The 21374-nt window shown below is 40.1% G+C and overlaps 1 protein-coding gene across 8 annotated transcripts in view; it reads right to left on the minus strand.

Annotated features, from left to right (window-relative positions):
• Positions 1-31: 31 nt before the first annotated feature.
• LOC131684449 (GTPase-activating Rap/Ran-GAP domain-like protein 3) overlaps positions 32-21374 on the minus strand; it is a 446130-nt gene continuing 424787 nt past the window's right edge. For 7 of the 8 annotated variants that reach the window (XM_058967345.1, XM_058967342.1, XM_058967343.1 and 4 more), the window contains one exon: positions 32-15383. In XM_058967345.1, coding sequence (XP_058823328.1) covers positions 14194-15383 — 1190 coding nt within the window. In that variant the 3' untranslated portion in view covers positions 32-14193. The remainder of the gene's footprint in view (positions 15384-21374) is intronic. The other variant, XM_058967344.1, reaches the window with a different exon arrangement.

Raw genomic sequence — 21374 nt, forward strand, 5'->3', positions numbered from 1 at the left:
TTCACACCGTGTCAGTAGGAAAGAAAGCTCCTTTGTCTGATTGCTTCAAGCATCGAAAAACTTTATTAACTCAAATCGCTAGATTCACAATTCAACGCTAGGGCTTGTGTATTTACAGTTTGTTCAGATAAATTAGGACCATCTTTCTATAACGTCGCGCTTCCGTATCTAATTCAATCTAATGATATTTCTTGTCATACCTTGTAAAATGTCAACAAACTTTGTCTCAATATCTGGTTCCAAATTCTCATCTAAGCGAATACTGTATGTAAATATGCTACTAGAGTTTCAGTTTTCTTCAAACACTTACGGTTTTATTGAATGATAACATTATGCTACAGTAATGAACAATGTTTTTTTTCTATTTACTTGAATTCTGATTAAATGAACCAATCTCTTCAAACAAATTAGTCATACTGTTCATCTATTTGGCCGCTACTGGTGCAACTAATACCAAACATCCGAGAAGAATGGAATGTTGTTTTCTAGATCAATCACGTAAAGGGGCTCAATCGATTGATAAGAAACGAACGACAGCAGACTATTCAAATGATTCGACATTCTTCGCGGGTTACGTTGGGCAAATAGATGCCAGTTGTTTGACGATTTATTGGCATTTGAAAATTGTTTCCAAATTTTTGTCTTTGATTCTCGATTTGATTTAAACGTGGATTGTGAATGGAGATGCGCTTTCTTTATTGTGCATTGGTATTGAATTAATATGCTATAGTAATATGTAGTAAAATAACTAGTACTTTGTTTGCGTGACTTTTTCCCGGTTAACCAAAGTCTTGTTGATCAGAAGGTTGATTCTTAGTTTTCAGTTTAATCGAAGGGTTATTGCAACGATCATACTACTGACTACTAGGTATCCTTCCTGACTGCGGGCTTGACCAAAGGACGCTTTCTACCTTAATTACAATATATCTCTCGTCGTACAAGAAGTGAATACCCTCCGCAGACCAGGTGAGAATCAAAGATGTCGAAACAAGGTGAGGTCATATCGGACTCCAAATTATCTAAAGCACAAGAACTCATTTATTAATATTTAAACATTGTTTTTAGTTAAGTAGAGAGAAACATTTTTTTATCAATTTATTTTCTATAGTTCAAATTTACCTCCTTCAAGGTTACCGGAAACAAAAAGCCGTTCCCCCTCTCCACGCATGCAGTCTACAACCAATACAACATGGGGTCGCATTCCACCTGATCTGCGACGGTTTAAGGATATCGTATCTAGCATAACAAAATGACAGCTAGAATGGACAGCTTCAGAGCCACGTATATTCCCATTCGTATTGAACTGACATGAGTCAACATCTCAGCGGGTACACGAATTATGGTCCCCACAGACAGTTCAAATTGTAATTTAAAAATTAATTGGTTTCCAGCCTAAATGTAAAAAATCTGATGCTTCTGAACTTTAATGGAACGAATCTATTTCCATTTAGTTCCTGAGAACTTTCCACATTTAACAAGGTACTTTTAATAAAATTTGATTGGAAAATACTAGAGATATATGCCCGAAAAAATGATTAAATTTGATATGAATGACAATATGTCCTAAAACCCTGTATTCTGACAAAGGTGTCGTTTGAATTCTGAGAATTTTTCACATTAGAAAAACTGCAAAAAATGCATGATTTGCAACATAGAGCAGAATGGTTATTAAGAATAAGGCATTTTTGAACAAAATTCCCCAAAACTCTAGCTTCCCCAATTTTTTGGGAAACAAAGGTAACTTCAATACAATGCTAAGATTTTTTTCTTCAAAAATATTTTATAAATTATAATTTTCGTTGCGTTGCGTTGCGTTGCGTTGCGTTGCGTTGTGACGATGATTTTGGTGGATTGCACACTGACTTCATCATGTTTGACTGCTGATTATCTAATAAGAGTTGCTTAGGAAGTGGTAAGTAGGAATTCATACCAATCCGACCCATATTAAAACCTCAACAGCATGATAGCCATCATTGCCGGCCGCCCCCATCTCCATCGTTCACGGGGAAGGATAAAGGATAAGGTAGACAGGAAGTGTTGATGCTCCACCTACTTAACGGAAGGACGACGATTCATCAGACTCTTCCATAGGTGTCGCGGAGTTGGTGGTTTGGAAGGGTATCAGGTCTAGGATTCGCTCCAAGCAAACGATGCGACCTGTAAAGCATATTTTATTAGGTAGTTGTTTAGTTAGTCTTCGAGTGCACGATCACTCGAAAAAGAGATGATCTTGTTTAGTTTTTGGTTATTTTTAAACTCTGGGCAGCCGGCTACCGAGAGTATACTATGTTCCCTAAACAAAAACAATTTGAACTCCACACAGCCGATCGTGGGAGTATTGCCTGGAAAAGCTAATCTTATCTGCGTAATGGGCCGGATCACTATTTATTGCAACAGTATTTGGACAGAACTCGCTACTTCTTCTCTACGATATATTTATTGGCTTGAAAACTACCAAGTGACAGCATATTATACTGGCAAAAATAGCGCGAGATGTTATAAATCAAGGAAAGTATTTCTTATTTTCCATATCGGATTGTTTGTGGAATACAAGTATACGAGCGATAATACCGAACACTGAAGGGAAATATAAAGGATTGTTAATCTGATGCACGGGCTTGTTAGCAATAACGGAGCTTTAAATTAGGTTCATAAAAACAGACGCGGCGAATTTTCAATACGTATTGAGCCGTGTTCATAGATACTAGTCAGATTAGTCGTATTGGGGCTAATTTCCGATCAACTATTCATTTTTACGGCAATGTTTTCTCGACTAGATCTGTTCGCACCCTCTCATTCTGTTCGCACCCTCTCATTCTGCGGTCTAAGGACCAAATGTCATCAATAGACTTAGAATCGCGTGGAGGCATGAGATAGGAAACTTGTAAGAATTTTGCTATCCCACCGTTTGACTACCAGAATGGATGGGAGAACAGTAATACTAGCAAATACCGACTACCATAAGAGCGGTGCAAATTTGAACGAGTGACGTAGAGTACTGCACTGAAAAAAGGACCAGGAGTGCGATTTTACGAAGTTTTAGCTTCCGATGGCCCTACATTTTCTGACAAAGTGAAGTTCTTGAATGTTGAGATTTTTATTACTGTTTAGAAAAGCAAAAGTATCATAAAGCTAGTGTCAGGCCTTCATGAGACCTCAAGAAGTCACTTTTGGAGGTATTCGTAAATGTAGATTTGTCGGTAGACGGTTCCAAATATAATAGAAAAATACCTAATTTAACACAACTACAGATCACTTGCAACATAAAAAGCTTTTTGTGAAATTCGACAGCTCCATCTTAGGCCAATTCAATAAATTTCCTGCATGAAAGTTTCCATTTTTTAAAAACGGTTTTTAAGCCAAAGCTTTGGAAGTTAAACCTTGGCGTGGAAGTGCCGGTATATTAATATATTCTGTTACTTAGTGTAGAATTAGATTTCGTCATTTACGGCTAATATACAACCGCCAGAAGAAACTTAAAACGTTGGTACACAATCAAGAAAGGCGAATCAGAAAAGGTATATGTCAGTGATTCACTAAATACAGACTGGAAAGAGGGTAATATGGAAAACCTTAAGGTCCGCCCAGATTAAGTCTTCGGTACGGAACAAAACCTCGGCCTAGGAACTCCTAGCATGTTGTTAGTCGCCTCTTACGACATGGGAGCAGTTCCCAGAGGTTCTATTCTTGGTGGAAATAGTGCAAAAAGATTTCAGCCCGCCGGACACCACACGGCTTTTATTTTATAAATTATAATTTTCCGAGTGATACTTAAAAAATGGGGGGAATTCCCTAAAAAAATATCGGTCCGGCAATTTTCCAAGAACACTAGCTCCAACTTTTATTCACGGTCCCAAACGCTTATTTGCTGGTGGGTTACCCCTCAGGCTTGGGAACAATTTTTCACTAGTGGTCTATCCCCCATATGCTTGTTCATATATCAGTGGCGCCATAATTTCAAAAGCGGCCACAGTCCCAACTACAAATATATTTAAAATGACCGTTAAAGTGGGCGAAGCATTATTTTCGAGTGTTATGTCTGTTAGTCTGTGGTTATATTTAAAAAATGAGTGCTTTTTTGCAATGCCCTAGTGAGGGCCATCTGGCGTGACAGACATTTGGCATAACTGACCATTGGCTTAATTTTGAGAAGTGCTCACACTGGAGGTCATTTGCCATTTTTTTAACTGCAGGGTCACATACATAATTTAAGACTGTGCGAAGAATCAGGTCATTCAGTATAATTTTGAGCCATGCTATTGCTGAAGGTTTTTGCTTATAAATGCTTTTATGTCAAGAAAAAATAAAGTAATTTCGCATAACGGTCGTTCGGCATAGGTGTTTTTTGAGTAAATTCCATGAGGTGAGTCACTTAGAACAATGTGCCATCCACACTGTATTGCACCTACGATAACACGATATAAGAATACGATTCACAGTAATACACGATCATTTCACTCGTTACCACAATGTGTGGCACAATGAGGCACACTTCTGACAACTCAAAAACTGTCAACAAAGTGTAGTTAAATAATCATAGCAATCATTGCTTTTGTTTTACTGAACACCATGGCACATCGTGGCACATTGCGGCACAGGCTACCACGCTGTTTGTTTGTGAGCACAATTTGATTTGTGCTAAGTGACTCACCCCTTGGTAAATCCTATCCTGTATGTATCACGTATTTTGATTATATGTTGACAACAATGCTCACCGTCGGAGGGAAAGTTACTTATGCAGTTGTAAGCATATAGCTCAAATGTTTGAGCATAACGGCAACTACCCAAATATTTAAATGGAACAGAGTTTGTTTGCCAATAGTTCTAATATTTAACTTGAACCAAAATTAATTAGTTTATTCTTTTTCACAATTTAACAAATAATATTTACGCCTAACGTGACAACGTCACATCGCTTCAACTCGTGTGCTTTTCGACATCGCTGTCGCTCCGTCCGGAACTATTGTATCGCCCCTATGTTTGAGTAATCCGAGCAAACGAGTGGATGACAGGTTTGCTTGCGAGGGGCCGCCGCTTCCGACAGCGGGACAGCGGCCACACGTTCACACTAGAAAAACTAGTAAGAGAACTGCGGAGAGAAAAACAGCATTTTTGGCAACGCATGCCCCGGCATTGTATGGCAACACGGCCAATGTTATAAGGATAGGCAACGTTCGTTTGGATTCGTTTTTTGACGGCTAAACGCGAATCCAATCAATCCAAAATGGAGTCTCCGCAGTTCTCTTTCTAGAGTTTTTCTAGTTCACACACATTTTGAATCAAACCTAAACGTCTGTTATCTGTAGTAGAACACTCCACTATGAACTAACTAATCCTAATAGGGTTTAGGCTTTTTCGTACTCCAAAATATAATCAATGTAGCTCATATACTGGCTTAATGATCTGATACTGAATCGAACGTATACACGTATTCATCTTTTGTCAACTACGTCCAAAGAAAAGCAAAAATAAACCAATGGCAAATATCTGATATTTAATCATCAATGATGGAAAATAAATATACAATTACTTTGATCATACAGAAATGCCGATGAACAGAAAATTAACAGTCACATAAGGTTTTTAAATTATTATATTTTTAATATAGGGTAAGACGAGTCCTTATTCATCTCATTAGTCAAATATGGCGCATAAATAGTTGTCAGCATGCTTGCTTCGTTCTTAAGGAGCAGTAACATAAAAAAATCTGGTTTACAAAATGTAAAATACTCGCGTTTGAGCGAAATGAAAAGTCGAGTACATCGCACCCTTATTCATCATTCCATTTGATATAATGCTTTGAATAGAGAGGGCAGACACTGCTCTAACTAATATATTCAAATGGGTGGGATGAATACAGGAGCTAAGATGAACTGGGGCACAGTAACCCTTCAATTTTGCGGAATAAAGAACTCCATTAGCTCGCTGAACTTATCTAGATAACTTTCTTCGTATATCTATCGTTTTCATTAATCACAAGACCAGGGCCGGCAGAAAGCGTGGATAGTACTACCCACTAGAAAATTACCGAATTACCCACTCGAAATTTTGAACCATTTCAAAAAATTTAGATGTGCAACGCATGTATCTCGCACTACACACATTTGAACAGCCGTGTGGTATCCGGCGGTGGCTGAAATCTCTCGCTGTATTTCAGCGAAGAATTGACCCACTGGGTTTCTGTTCCCCATGTCGTAAGAGGCGACTAATAACAGCTGTGCCGTCACATGGTAAGATAACATAGTACTCACAAGTTTCCTATCTCATATCTCCACGTGAGTCTATCGAGGACATGTGATCGTTAGACCGGCGTCGGCTGGATACTATCAGCCTTCTGCTGTAGCATCGAAATGAGAGGGTGCCAACGGGCGGGCCTCAAAACCCGTACCGTAGAATTTATGCCCCAATCCAAGGTGTGAAGCGACGCGTGCCGAAGGATGAATAGCCGAGGGCATCAACACTTCGCACCCCAGCCCTACGTAAAACTAGGACTGGGATCCGAAGTGATGACAATTACCAAACCGCGCACGGAGCCTGTGGGGCACAAGGGCGCACCCCACAGTATTATTCCCTTACCCTGTTAAGCGGGGCTCTGACAGGGTTGACATTCTTTCCCTAGCTATTCGTGGGAACAAAACAGAAAACACTAAGAACACTGTAAACATTAGTTTGGAGGAGATTGCGGCGATGGAAGTGGAAGAGGAGAAGGATTGCGCGGAAACCAAACTTAGAGAGCTGCTGAATAGTGGTTTGTTCGTGTTGTATCCTGCATTTCGTCTATTCTCAACTCTCCAGATAGAGACGAGGATCGGATAGTGGCCAAGAAGGACACAGACCAGTCCGGCGGAGCAACCGGTGGGTTGAAGGTCTCCGAGAACAAAACAAGAGGAACAGGTAGAACTCATCACTTAAGCGGAGCGGCGAAGAAACGCTGTGGGTGGCTGCTGAGAAACGACCACAAACACACTGAAGCGCTAGAATTGGCAAAAATCCCAATAGGGAAGGCGCCATCTAAGCGACTGCGTTCGACGGACATGGAGGCACCGAACAACAGTCGGTGCAGGAAGGAACCGCAACCGAAAAAGATCAAGAATCAGGATCCTAGACAGACACTGGAAACTGAGCAGCGCCCAACTTTCAACGAAATGGCCAAGTCGTACTCGATGGCCATCATTCCGGTTGGGTACCCTGCAAATACCCTCAGCCATGAACAACTGAATGCTACTCGAAGCGCGCTGATCGATAGCGTCATGGAGCAGAGCTCAAGCAATACGAGACCCAAGTTTAGGAAGTGCACCTACAAACGAAATCGCCTGTGTAGACAAAGATACAGCTGTGGCTGAAGGATGCCACAGCTGTAATCAAGCCCTGGGAAGGCGCTTCATTGGAAGCTGTTGAAGCGTCGCAGATTCCAAAACAAGCATTTTACATCGGGTATTTCGCCGACAGCATCGACAGGTTCGATGGGAACATCCTCAGCCTGGTGCAGAATCAGAACGACAATTTCTGCACAGAACGCTGGAAGGTCGTGAAGAGAACTACGGTCCTCAAAATGGTGGATGATGAGGCTTTAGTGAAACTGATAACCTCCCAACACATCCAGCTGAACTACGTATTCGGAAAGGCTAGAATGCGCCAGCTGAAGGGGAGCCCGGCCTTCGCCGAACGTGGAAGTTCTAGGCAAGCATGGTCTGTAAAAGCTCCTGTGGGTGACCCAACACGGAGCACCTCACAACGGACTTCTGATCATAGCAAGCCTGCAGCAACGGTAACGAGTGCATCGGTGGCAGCCCGTCTTACGAGCAAAACACAAAAGCCCCCTACTGTATGCGGCTCACGAACTGATACGCAAGAAGAGGATCGAAAACCCGCTGCAGACGAAGGTGCGCAAACGGCAAGAGCCGAAGCAAATACTGGGCCAAAAAAGGCCGCTAGAACGTTGACCAGCACTCAGCCTGTGACTAGCCGTCGGTACAATGATGGAGGCGAAGAATTGGCCCCACAAAACGACGGTAAAGTAACACCCAAAAAATAAGCAACATTCGCTGCATTCAAGTGAACCTCCACCATGCAAAAGGTGCCACAAGCGTCCTTGCCCGGAGGTTCACCAAAGAGCGCCTAGACATCGCTCTTCTACAGGATCCGTGGGCAAACAAGCACAAAATCTTTGGCTTAAATTCCTCAGCTCACAGGTTGGTATATTGTATCGACCAGCCAACTCCAAGAGCTGCAGTTTTGATAAACAGAGCAATAAAATTCTTTCCAATTACAGAATTCATTCAACGAGACATCGTTGCAATAACAGTGGAAGCACCGACGGCTAGAGGAAAGCAGGAGATTGTGATCGCATCTGCCTACTTCCCTGGCGATGCGGATACAGCACCACCTTCTGAAATCGATGCCCTAATAAGGTACTGCAGAAGCATAAACAAGAACTTTATCATTGGATGTGATGCCAATGCACATCACACAAAATGGGGTAGCACTGATATAAATACCAGAGGTGAGTACCTACTAGAATACCTTTTGTCAAATGATGTCAGTATATGTAACGAGGGAGCTGTACCTACATTTATGAACGCAGTTAGGAGCGAAGTACTGGACCTTACGGTATGCAGCGCTCAAATAACGGGAAAGATAAAGAGTTGGCACGTTTCTGACGAACCTAGTTTGTTGGATCACAGACACATTCGCCATAGAATCCAATAAACTCACAATGCAAAAACACAGGGAAATAAGGAAAACAAATTGGTGTGTATTCCGCTCACACCTGGAACAATCAAAAAGAACGGAGAGTAAGATGCAATCTCCGACAGATCTGGATAATGTGGCAAACGACCTACAAAAGAGGATCATAACCGCCTATAATGACAGTTGTCCTCTTGTAACGAGGTCTGTATCTCGTGATGTTCCTTGGTGGAACGAAAATCTGACAACACTTAGGAAGGAAGCTAGGCGCCTTTTCAATAAAGCGAAGATTACTGGTAACTGGTCAAACTACAGGACCGCTCGTACCAAATACAACACCGAGTTGAGGAAGGCCAAAAAACTATCAATGCGCGAGTTTTGTAAAAACATCGGACACTTTCTAGAGGCAGTTCGCCTCATCAAAGGATCACACAAATGGCCTAGGGCAAGTGGAAAAAGGCGATGGTTCTATTACAATTGGCAATTGTGAAACCAGGGCCGGCGGAAAGTGTGGGTAGTATGGGTAGTACTACCCACTCGAAAATAACCGGGTGGGTAATTACCCACTCGAAATTTTGAACCATTTCAAAAAATTTAGATGCGCAACGCATGTATCTCGTACTACATACATTTGAAAACATCGATGTACCACAATTCCATTTGCATAAACGAACGTGATTTAATGTGAATGTAATGTAAGCGTGTGCATTGCGAAAAGCGAAAAATTCCTTACTAATGGACCCCTCACCCTATTCTTTCTACCCACTCGGGCGTAAAGTGTTTCGCCGCCCGTTTCAGATTTTCCGGGTTTATGAGAACGCGCTTTTTCCCCGAGGATTTGTGCACTCTTGTCATTCTGAAAAATATATCATCAAAACATTGAAAATGTGACTAAGAGATGCGAAAGTGCATTTGCTCACCTGAGGTCCAGTGAAATAACAGGATAACAAATAAATACTAAATTTTCCGGCAGCAAAAAACGGCAATCAAAACAATGCGCGCAAAATAATATTATGACAGGAAACCGAAAACCGCCAGTGCTGCTAGTATATCTTTCTCTAAATGATTTCGTTCGTTATTTTGTCTAGAAAAATAAATTATTCTTCAATGAAAACTAGCAGGCAATCTGCTTAAATGTATTTTGTAGATCTTTGAATGGCTCGAATATGTGCGTTTGTAATAATGATGGGGATCATTTGTACCCACGATTACAGGTATCAAGTGTTCTCGTTGATAGGATTTTATAAAATATGGTATTTAAGTAAATGTTTCCTGTTTTTGCACTCAAACATACTACTGACGCTAATATAAATCACCAAAAAGCAATTTTCTTTTCAAAACCTTTGCGGAAAATCGTTATTTTGTCTTATAAAATATTTGAAAAGTTCGTAAAAAGATTTATGAGAGGAACGCAAATCATTATTTTTTTTTAAAACATAAAATATCTTCTCAAAAACTGTTGGTAAGCTTGTAAATTGTTTTTGAAACATCATATAATCCCAAATGTGTCATTTTTTATATATATTGAAATACTTTTATGTCAATAGATTAAGAGATATGGCCATGGGATCACACGTCCCCAAGGAACAAGTGTCCTCACTCTCTCCTATATTGTTAATGAAATTCCCAGGTCGTCAAACGGCGAGATAACGTACCCAAGCAACCAAAAGTTCGTATAAGGGAGCTGCATAAGCTTCTCGTTTTAAATAATTTTTCAGTACGTTTTGTGTTCTAATAGCGGCTTAAGCAGCTTTCAAGTTCCATTAAAGCTTAAGCAGCTTAAAAGTTCGCTAAGAACTTTACGTGAACTTTAAAGTGTGCTTTTTAAGTATTATCCGAACTTCTGGTTGCTTGGGTAGTCTTCACTAAAGGGTTTGGAATGGTAAGGAGATGCCCTGTTCCGTTCAGCTGTAGAAGCTTATAGCTGAGTTCGGATTCAGGACGGAGCATGTCGTTTCTTTGTTTTTTTAATCTCTTCAGTTCTCACAAGTCTCCTATCTTATGCCACCATGCGAGTCTAAGTCTATTGATGACATTTGGTCCTTAGACCCGCAGCGGCGGCTGGATGCTATCAGCCTTCTGCCGATAGTAGCAGAACGAGAGGGTGCGAACAGATCTAATCAAAGAAACACTACCGTAAAAATGAATATCTGATCATGAATCAGCCGCAACAAGACTTTAATCTGATTAGTATCGATGAGCGCGGGTCAATACGTTCTGAAAATTCGCCGCGCCTGTTTTTATGAATCTAATTTCAAGTTCCGTTATTGCTAACCAACCCGTCTATCAGGTTAACAATTCTTTGGATTTCTCTTCAATGGTCGTTATTATCGCTCGTATACGTGTTTTGGAAAATCATCCGATACGTAAAATAGGAAATACATACCTTGATTTATAACATCTTGCACTATAATAACTCTTTGTCTGTATAACGTGTTATCACTCGGTAGTTTTCAACCAAATAAATATACCGTAGAGAAGTGGCGAATTCTGTCTAAATACTGTTACAATAGATAGTGATCCGGCCCATTACGCGGATAAGATTAGCTGTTCTAGGCAATACTCCCACGGTCGGCTGTGTGGAGTTCAAATTGCTTTTGTTTAGGAAACATAGGATACTCTCGGTAGCCGGCTGCTCAGAGTTTAAAAAGAACCAAAAAGTAAACAAGATCTTTTCCTTATCGAGTCATCGTGTACTCGAAGACTAACTAAACAACTACATAATAAAATATTCTTTACAGGTCGCATCGCTTGCTTGGAGCAAATCCTAGATGTTATACCCTTCCAAACCACCAACTCCACGACACCTATGGAAGAGTCTGTAGGTAAGTAGGTGGATTCTTTCCTATGAACGATGGAAATGGGGGCGGCCAGCAATGATGGCCATCATGTGTTAAGGGTTATGGGTCAGATTGCTATGAATTCCTACTTGCCACTTCCTAAGCAACTCTTATTAGATAATCAGCAGTCATACATGATGAAGACAGTGTGCAATCCGCCAAAATCATCGTCACAATGCAACGAAACGAATATATTGTTAATGAAATTCCCAGAACAACAAACCAGATCGAGGTCTGGTATAGACGTTGGAACGGTTTAGTTGGAAGCTGCAAAATGCTGGACGAAGTCCATCTTGGGGAAAAGAAAACTTGCGGGCAAATTTATGTCTGCGAATTCTAGTCGGAAGCGGAAATCTGGAGCAGAAGAAAATTATAGAAATATAATGAATATTGTCAATAAAATTTAAAAAAAATGCGAGCTCAATGATTATTTAGTAGCAATTGCGACTAACTGACTAATTTAATATTCTATATATGGTAAATTTTCATTAGAAGTGTTCAAAATTGTAAAGGTAAAAGATGTAAAATAGTGATGAATGAACTAAACGTGTCCAAAACTATGTATAACCAATAAACACCCATTTGCTGAATGTAAAAACACCGGTATGCCAAATGTTTGTTATGTCAAATGACTTTAACTTTACGCAAAATTAGAAATTATGCCAAATGACCGTTATCCCGGAGATTATTCCAAATGTCCGTTATGTCAAACGACCTTCAGTGTGATCAATTCTCAAAACTATTCCAAATAACCGTTATGCCAAATGTCCATTACGCCAAATAACCTTCCGTCAAATGATTTTATGCCAAATGGCCCGCTCCTATAGAAATAGGTGATAAGGGGCCAGAACGAAAATAGCTGACCACCGCCCTAGGGGCATGTTACTCTTGGAATGTATAACAAATTTGTATTTAATTAGAAAAATGCATGTAATTTCCATTATTGCAGAAACTTTGCACTCCCTCGCAGAAAAGTTTGTCTAACAAATGTCCTACGCTGATCCACTTTATTCGAAGTTTTGTTGAATGTGGGGCTAGTTTTTGGTAGGGTTTTGACGTCTTACACGCACCGCAAAATACATTGCAGGCAACGCATTGCAATGTATTTTGCAAGGGATCTGCCTCTAGCCACCGCCTCAAGTTATAAATTAAGTTTTATTACCTTTTAAGTATCATGAAATTGATTCAGCGCCAAATGCGTGGAATGCCGCAATGAAAGAATGTCAAATCAGGCCAAAAGGAACTTGAACTGTTTCACCCAAGGGGGTGTCATCCCTGTCATCTGCAATGGAGATATACAGACTTTGACAGTAGTCAACAAATGATGGGCCTAGCCGCTTCTTTGCCCATGTCGCCCATGCTATTGCATTGGATTGTTTTGATTTAGGGCTAGGACAAAATGGACGCCCAACAGGGACTTCATTTCACCACATAAACAAATCGCCTGCCAGATCAAAAATTTTACAGCAAAATTTGACATGTACTTGTCTCGGGCCTCCGTGACGCTAAACTTAAACTAGGTCCCGAAAGTTGGGATTTGGGAAAAGTTGGCCTTGCCGTAAGATTCGTCATCTGTAACGATGCAAAATGCAACTGATGCAACTGTGGAAAATTTCCTCAAATAAGTTTTTCCTAATACATTTTTCTGTTCATTCCGTTGTGGTGTTTTCTATGCCTTGTAAACATTCAGAACACTTTATATTTTTAAGCAACACCAGTGATATTCGGTTCGCTTTTGAATCATTTTGAACGCTCTTTTGTCATTATAAGAGAATCTAAATGTACATGATTTTTTTTCTAAATTCAGTTCACATCTCACGAAATGTCGTTTGGAGGCTTTTATATTTTACTCTTAACTATTTTTATCGAATAATCGAAACATACAGAAAAAAAACCTATGATGAGAAAGCGCATCTCTCTTTTTCTATCCAAGCATCAAATTTGTAAATCAGCCCTAAGCTATGGTTGCTTGCTCGCAAAAATGCTACGTTATCACTTTATTTTCATCTGATACGTGTTTATCTCCCTTGATCCCCTGACAATTCTACTTGATGCACTTCGGCAACATATTTCTAATCAACAACCGTTTAGTTGGTCATACTCATTTGTGAACATTCCAAACAGGCTTATCATAGTCCAGTTCAAGGGTTACGAAAACATTTTTTGTCGCGTTTTCTTCAAATATACTATGAGTTTTAATTGTTTTTTAGACTACAAAGAAACAGAACTACAGTTGCTTTCTTTTTTTTCCACTTTGTTTTATCTTTGGTGTCAAGGTAAATTAATGCCAGCTAACTGCTTAAGAGCGGCAACGAATACAATACGAAAACATACCAAAAACGTCAAAAATGTTCTAATTTTCACCCAGGAACAGAAACCGCAGCTCCACCCTATTCTAACATCCCGTCAAAGCGAACTAACTGCTATTGCTAACTTGCTAAAATTTCAGGAAAAAATCGTCTCCAATGTTGAAACCTTTTTTTTACTTTTTAACACTTTATCTCGTAACATAACACTCGCTAGCGATATAGTCCATTCTATGTGTGTAACAGGCTTCAGTGTAAAGCGGCACGATAGTTCATTTCACTTGGAGGGCTGCAAAAGTTTGAGCTGATATATTGGAAGCTGTCAACACTATTGTTTTCACTATTGCTTCCAGGAGGCCCTACAGTGGTGCTAAAAATGAACTAGGCAGATCACCCGGTGGTTCCGTCTTATCCTTCATACTCAGTTCTTGCAGATCCTGCTGAATTTGATCGAATATGCTTATTTTGGGTTTCACCTCATCTTCGCCGGAATCGACCTTTTCGAGTGGATGATCCTGTTCGTCTTCCTCGTTGGATGAGGTGAGTACTTTCGTTTCACTAGATGCTGCCACGTGCTGCATCTTGGTGGCGACTGCCATTGGTTTTTTGGAAGAATCCGTACTTGGATAGTGGTAATGATGCGATTGTACGTGCGTTCCGGTAAGGTTCGTCAACGGAATTCGATATATTCTAAGCGGTTTGTTGGAACTTCCGTTCGAAGGGGACGTTTCGCCTTCGTTTTGCTGAGACTTGCTCAGATTAAGGGTTGGCTGTCGGATGAAGGATTTCCTGGTGGGAGAACTTGGCGAGCTACCTTTGACGATGGTACTGTTTTGGGGTGAATTCGGAGGGACGGACGCTTCTCCGAAATGTTTGCATAGGTTCTTTGTGTTGGGTTGAGGTTGAGCACCAAAGTGTTTGGCCAGGTCTTTACTACACGTAGTGGTTGGTATCGAGAATGAGGAACCAGCTTCACCGTATGAATTACTTTTCGATATAGTTTTTTTCAGATCATCCACGGAAAGAGTAGCTTCTTTGCTTTTCTCCAGGTCCGGTTTGGAACTCTGCAGTGACTTTGCTCGCTGTATTTGCGGAGTCGAAAGCACAGAACTTTTGCTATCAGTTGAACCACTATCCTGATTATCAGTACTTTGTGCGCCATTATTATCTTCGTCTGAGCTTAGACGACTTCTTGCGGGGCTCGTGGAGCGATCAGATTCTTGTGATACTTTACTTTCTTCGATTCGTGGTTTTACTAGTTCATGGTCCTCGGAATCCGGACCTCGTAGTTTGGCACCTTTCGGGATGAACTCCGGAGCGGTTGTCACAAAGTAAATATCTTTCTTTGCAGTAATCAGTTTCAGTTCAGCCATCATAACGGTATGGACCAAATTACCATTTACGAGCAGTCGAATTTCCATGGAGTCTGGCGTGAAAGCTATAATGTATGGGAACGCGCAAACAACCGACGTGGGAGGTGTGTTGAACTGGAAATCAAAATCAGTGCTGTTGGTAGTTTCATCGGAAAGTTTCTGGAAGTGACAGGTGTCTGAAAAGAAAAAACAAAAAGTTAGTATAACTGCTTGAATAAGGTTGCTTCCGTCAATAGTAGTAACAGTTTAGTTCTGACGCTGTTTCCCGATTGTTGTTCCATTTCGAACGAAAATTGACAAGAACTTCATCTACAGTCGGCTTAAAAATTAAATCGATAACTTTACCAGTCCACAGACCACATTAACACATCTGGTCCCCATAAATCCGTATTCCAGTACTGGGATACTGTTTGTAAAATTGAATTTAACCTGGTAGTATAGATGTTAACCCATATAAGCCATCACACGAGCCATCGCGCAATGTGGCTGGGTTTTAGATTCAATTCCTTCCCCCTCCACCGAAAGGATGTAAAACTACTTTTGAAAATTTCTTCTCTATAAAAGATAATTTAAATACTGTCGAGCCGTTCTGACATGTCCAATGCCACTTGATCCAGTTCGATCATCCTGACATCGGTTTTCGGTACTTGGACGACATACATACTTCTCAGTTTTCTGCCGAATTTTGTGTAAGATTCTGATATAATCCTTCCTAGGATTCTGTTTCAATATTTTCAGTTTTCTGTTAGAATCCTTCTTAGCATTCCGATGAAATTCTCTTTCGTAAATAAATGAAATTTCAACACAAAATTCCGATGAAATCCCTTTCACCTTCCTGGTGACTTGTATCTTAAAATTCTTGTGTAATTCTACTCAGAATTCAGATGGATTCCGTTGGTATCCTCGCAGGTAGTCCGTTGTATTCTTACCAGGATTACTAGGGAAAGGTTCTCAGAGTTCTGGAAGAACCTTTCTGGAGATGAAATTCTGCTGAACATTATTATATGCTCAGGATTGAATCAGGCTCAAGTTTTTAATAAAATATTATGATGACAATCCTGCTGGAACTTTGGCGGGATTCTGTTCAGTATATCAACTTAATTTTTTCTGTCAAAAGACACTACACAAAAATTTGAACTCGATGTTCATGGAATCCTATTCAGAATGCTGTTGTAATTTTTCAGGATTCTGATTAAGAAGATAACATTCAAATAGCAGGATTCCATCAAAATCCTTAAAAGAACTACATCAAATATCTGAGGAGAATTAATTCGTCAGAAACTTATCAGAATTATTGAGCCCTCGGCATGATACTGTACCTTGATGTGGTCCGGGGGCTTTTCAACCAAAGCAGTATTACAATGATTATATCACAGAAACTTGGGATACGATTATTTTCTTTTTAGTTAAGCTACCTTGTGATCAATTTTAGTACTTAACTTGGCCGCCTTTATTATCCACTGCAATGGTCAAATAATATACAATGTGGGTTTAGGGCCAAGTTGTCTCTGGAGGCACCTTTCTTTTATTGCTTTATTTTAAATTGGATCCATGCCGACACTCACTAACACAATTTGCTTATTTTCTCATATAAACTCACAATATCTCATTCCAAACGTACATTCAAACACCCCGGTAATTAAGCGAACATTTGCACCTAAAAATAACTAACGCTGCCTCAATCATCAACCCACCGATCATGAATCAGTCACTACCCTCAATCCTAGCAGCCCAAACTCATGCCTTCAGTTGGACCAATAGAAATAAAAACTAGACAAGACTTCTGCGCGCGATCATTCAGGAACACGCGAACATGCGAATGGCCACATGCTTATAAAAATAATGTATGTACGCGAAGTTACATACACATGACACAAACGTCAACATACAAACACTCGATTCCTTCGCGATCATACACGCACAACCATACGCACGATTTCGCAAACAGGATAACACCTCGGTGACTAAGTGAACGGTTTAGCACTTATAAATTCACAAACGCGGTGTCTCAAGAGTTAACCCCCAAATGCCCGTGTTCGCACGATCATGGATTGATGAATCAGTTTCGTCCGGAAACCTCTATTCTCGGCCTTAGTAGCATAAGTCCAATGCCTTCAGGTGGACCAATAAAAAAGATAATGTTCATATCCACTAAACTATATGTTACATAAAAGTCGAATTTATACACACGAAGTTACATACACGCGGCAAACAAACATACAAATGCTGTTCGCGATCATCCACGCAACCATGGCGCAGACATGATAACATCCCGGTGATAATATGAACGTCTCAGCACTTATAAACATTCAAACGCGGTCTCAAGCGAGAACCTACCGTCCGCCGCACTCGCGCGATCATGAATCAGTTACGTCCTTCAATTGAATCAATCTAAAAGAAAGTTCTCATATCCACTGGACAACAAGGTCCATGGCGACATGACCGGGAACTCTAGTGATATGGAAGATCTCACTTTCTTCTAGCATCTGAGCCGTATACCAAAAATAAAGTATTAGAGTCACGATCCGCGTGCGATCATCCAGGGACACACCCGAATATCCGAAGGGCACACGGTTGTGAAGTAGAATTTATGCACGCGAAATTACATACATGTTAGTACACGCGACATACAAACGCACACGCGATCAAACACGTTAGCGTACAGGTGCTCGAGTCCTTCGCAATGATACACACGATCGCGAAGTCCCTATGCCCGCACATACCTGAACCGTACAATGAATATCACAATCATAGGACAACTCTCGAAAAAAAGTGTAAATGTGTATGTATATATGAATTCATACTATCAACCAGTTGCTATATTAACAACTGGGTACAAATCAACTTAAACATTCTAGAAGAATTCACATCTACAGTCCCATAAAAGAAATATTGATTAAAGAAATCTTCGTATCTACTAATCTCTTTTTCGTGTACGAGCGGAATAATTCATGAAATCGTAGACACAGAAGGTAAGCTAACAGATCAGAAAAAGGAATAACAAAGAGGAAAAAATCAAATCTCAAATCTAGAAAGGAGATAGCCTGATTTACAATGGCAAAGGAATAAGGAATACAGTCGTAATTCGCTGGTTTGGCCACACCCCTGTCCAACTAATTTAATTCGTTAGTTGGACCGACTGACAGATGTCAAAAATTCTCCCAAGGAGACGTTAGTAATGTAATTGCATCTATTCACATCTCTAATGATTGTCAGATTGATTGTCAAAGTAAATTTGACATAAGATTTTAACATTAACCCTTAAAGGCGCAAAGCAATTTTTTTCAAATTTTCTGAAAATTGTCTAACAGTTTTAATACGTTACAATGATTATTTTGAGATGGTTTTCGTAATGTTGTTTTAAAACAACATTGCGCATTTAAGCGCGGGTTAAGATTATTTTTCCAAGTCGATCGAAGCTGAGTGTAGTATGTGTAAATATGTTTCAATAAAAACAACAAACAGAATTCAGAAAAAAGCTGTTTGAAATAATAAATCAAAACGCTCTGCTGGGGATGTGATCGTTTCCATTCCATATCCTCACCCACCCAAAATCTCCAACTAACCGCCGCCTTTAAATAAGCACAAACCAAGTTGAGTTCGCCCGTGCTTTAGAAATGCCTACAGAAGTATGTTATTAGATGCCTTAGTGATAAAAACGCATCACGTATATCCGAAATATGAAATATAGGCCAATAAGTTCATTACCCTAGGTACTAACCAAAAAAAAATTTCCCAACGCTAACTAATAAGCAGCACACGCACGTTCAACCTTGCAGTGTGCTGAACTCAATCCAAATCCAGTCTATGAACATCATTTTGCAAAACATCGAGTGTACAAAACTCGAACCATGCCATAGCATTACTATACTCATTCGTTTCAAATCACGCGCGTGATGAGCTTTACACACAGCAAAGAAACCAGTGCAAATGTGAACATGATTAACTGTGTTTAACCACCAGTGGCGTAGCCAAGGGGGGTTTTGGGGCTTAAAACGAAAAAAAAGTTTGATGCATACTAGTTTATTTAAATATTCAAATAATAATTTTGGAAGTTTATTATATGTTCATTACATTGAGAGCTTAATGTTTTAAACGTTATAGGGACTTTTTGTAAATTGTGAGAATGGGATCTTGTAACTAATATTTTAGTGAGGATATACTTGATAAATCATGTAAATATCAAACAAAATAGCTCAACGAAAACGTATTTATAGGAACTGATGAAAAATGGCGTTTTACGCTTGTATCTAACAGGTCAGAATTGGCTTTGATGTACTTTTGATTTTTTTTGGGTTATCACTTATATAAAGTGCCACTAGCTAAGATTGGCAATAAAAAAAATTGAAAATTTGTCACGTTTTTCGCTATTTATGACGTACATTTGGGTTTCGAATTGAATTACGCCAAGATTCCATAATTTGGAAACCATCAGCAGATTTGAAAGTTTAGTATTTAGTAGCATAATTTTGTTGATTAATTTTTCCAGCATTGCTAATTCCAATCAAATTTAGTTCGAGACTTAGTGGCTTCAGCAAAGTTTTCAAGAATGTTATTGCAAATAGCTTGGTTGAAGATATGAATGCAACCCGTATTTGTGCAATATAGGCCATATTTCACTACTAATTCCCTTACTAACGGTTATAGGCGGCAACAAAGAATTTGGGAGAACACCTTGTAGATGACGTTTACTATCCTAGTATGCAAAAGTGGCTTCAACGCCACTTTGGTCAAAGTTAACTTTTTCGTATTTTTAAGCTCACTACGAAAATTTGCATCTTTCAGTGCAAACGACTTCAAATAAAAAAATAACCTGTTGAAATGCGAAAAAAAAGTGGCGAAAGCATGATTTTATCCGCACCATGCAAGATTTGAAAATTGATTTCCTGAAAAATATACTCGATGGCATTTATATCACCTTTGCACACAAGGGCAGTTCAGTAACACCATTTTTATAGATGGGACATATTACTCCCTACATCCTATACTTCGGTAAAATCTCCTCCTTTCAGATCTTTAAAAGCACCCAGTGGAGTGCTCTAGCCAATTGCTCTACTCTGTGTTTGAGTAGCTCACATGACAGTTGATCAGCGGTCCAACCGTTCTATTTTTTCATGAATCTTAGGTAGATCCGGAATCGGTCGTCGACTGCGCGCGTCTCCAAGCTGATTCTTGCAATAATCTTGTCTTCTACTGCTTCGCTATTTGGGTGTTCGTCATAATATACTTATCAATCGTGAGAATTTCTGCACATTATTTATAAGGTGTACAGACTATCTTGTGCGATAACCGGTTCATACAATGCTCCCGGCCTATCAGGATGTTTATGTCACAAATGACGAGCTTAACATTCCGCCATAGGCATGCTCCAGCTGCGCATAAAATGCATCTTTCTCGGCTTCGTGAGTTCAGTGCACATTGATAATGCTCTAGTCGAAGAAATGGCCTTTGATCCACACTACACACATCCTTTCGCTGATCGCCTGCCACTTGATCACGCGTTGGCGCATTTTGCCCAGTTCTTGTGACTTCGCTCGATCCCCGCATTTCCACACCTTCTGCCCCGTCTATCAAAGCTCCTCCAATGCTACGGTTTAGAAGTTGCGAGTTTTCAGCTCATCCTTTCATGCTTGATTGTTAGTAAAGTGGCATTTTTGGGCCGCTCGTTGAACTTGACCTAACCTGTCTCGTAGTCCGCCACCCAACATAACTGATACCTGCGACAGGTATTTAGTTCTGCCTACGGTAGGGTTATAGCGCCCATGCCCGCTCACACCATCCCATTTCGCTATTACTGCAGAACACGGTAGTACCCAGTCGATCGCGGCCAACAGATTAAATGTCATCAATAGACCCGCCAACATTTTTGAAAAATCTAAGATTTTCGTCAAAAACCCCTGCAAACCAAATTTCTGGCTACGCCACTGAACTGGACTGTATTCTTGGTGGCTTCTTCGCCGGCCAAACAAAATCGCCAGCTTTGTTAGTGAAAGAAGCTTCCGGTTCACGATCACCTTCTGCTTCACGAAAATCGAATGGGAGCTCTTCATCCAATTCTTCCTCCAGATCAAAGTCAACTCCACTCACTTCTACACTCGAATCAGTTTCGAAATCAGACATTTTTCACCGTAACAAATAATGACGAGGTATATTCTGTGGCGTTTCAC

The sequence above is a fragment of the Topomyia yanbarensis genome, chromosome 2 (assembly GCF_030247195.1).
Source record: "Topomyia yanbarensis strain Yona2022 chromosome 2, ASM3024719v1, whole genome shotgun sequence".
NCBI lineage: Eukaryota > Metazoa > Arthropoda > Insecta > Diptera > Culicidae > Topomyia > Topomyia yanbarensis.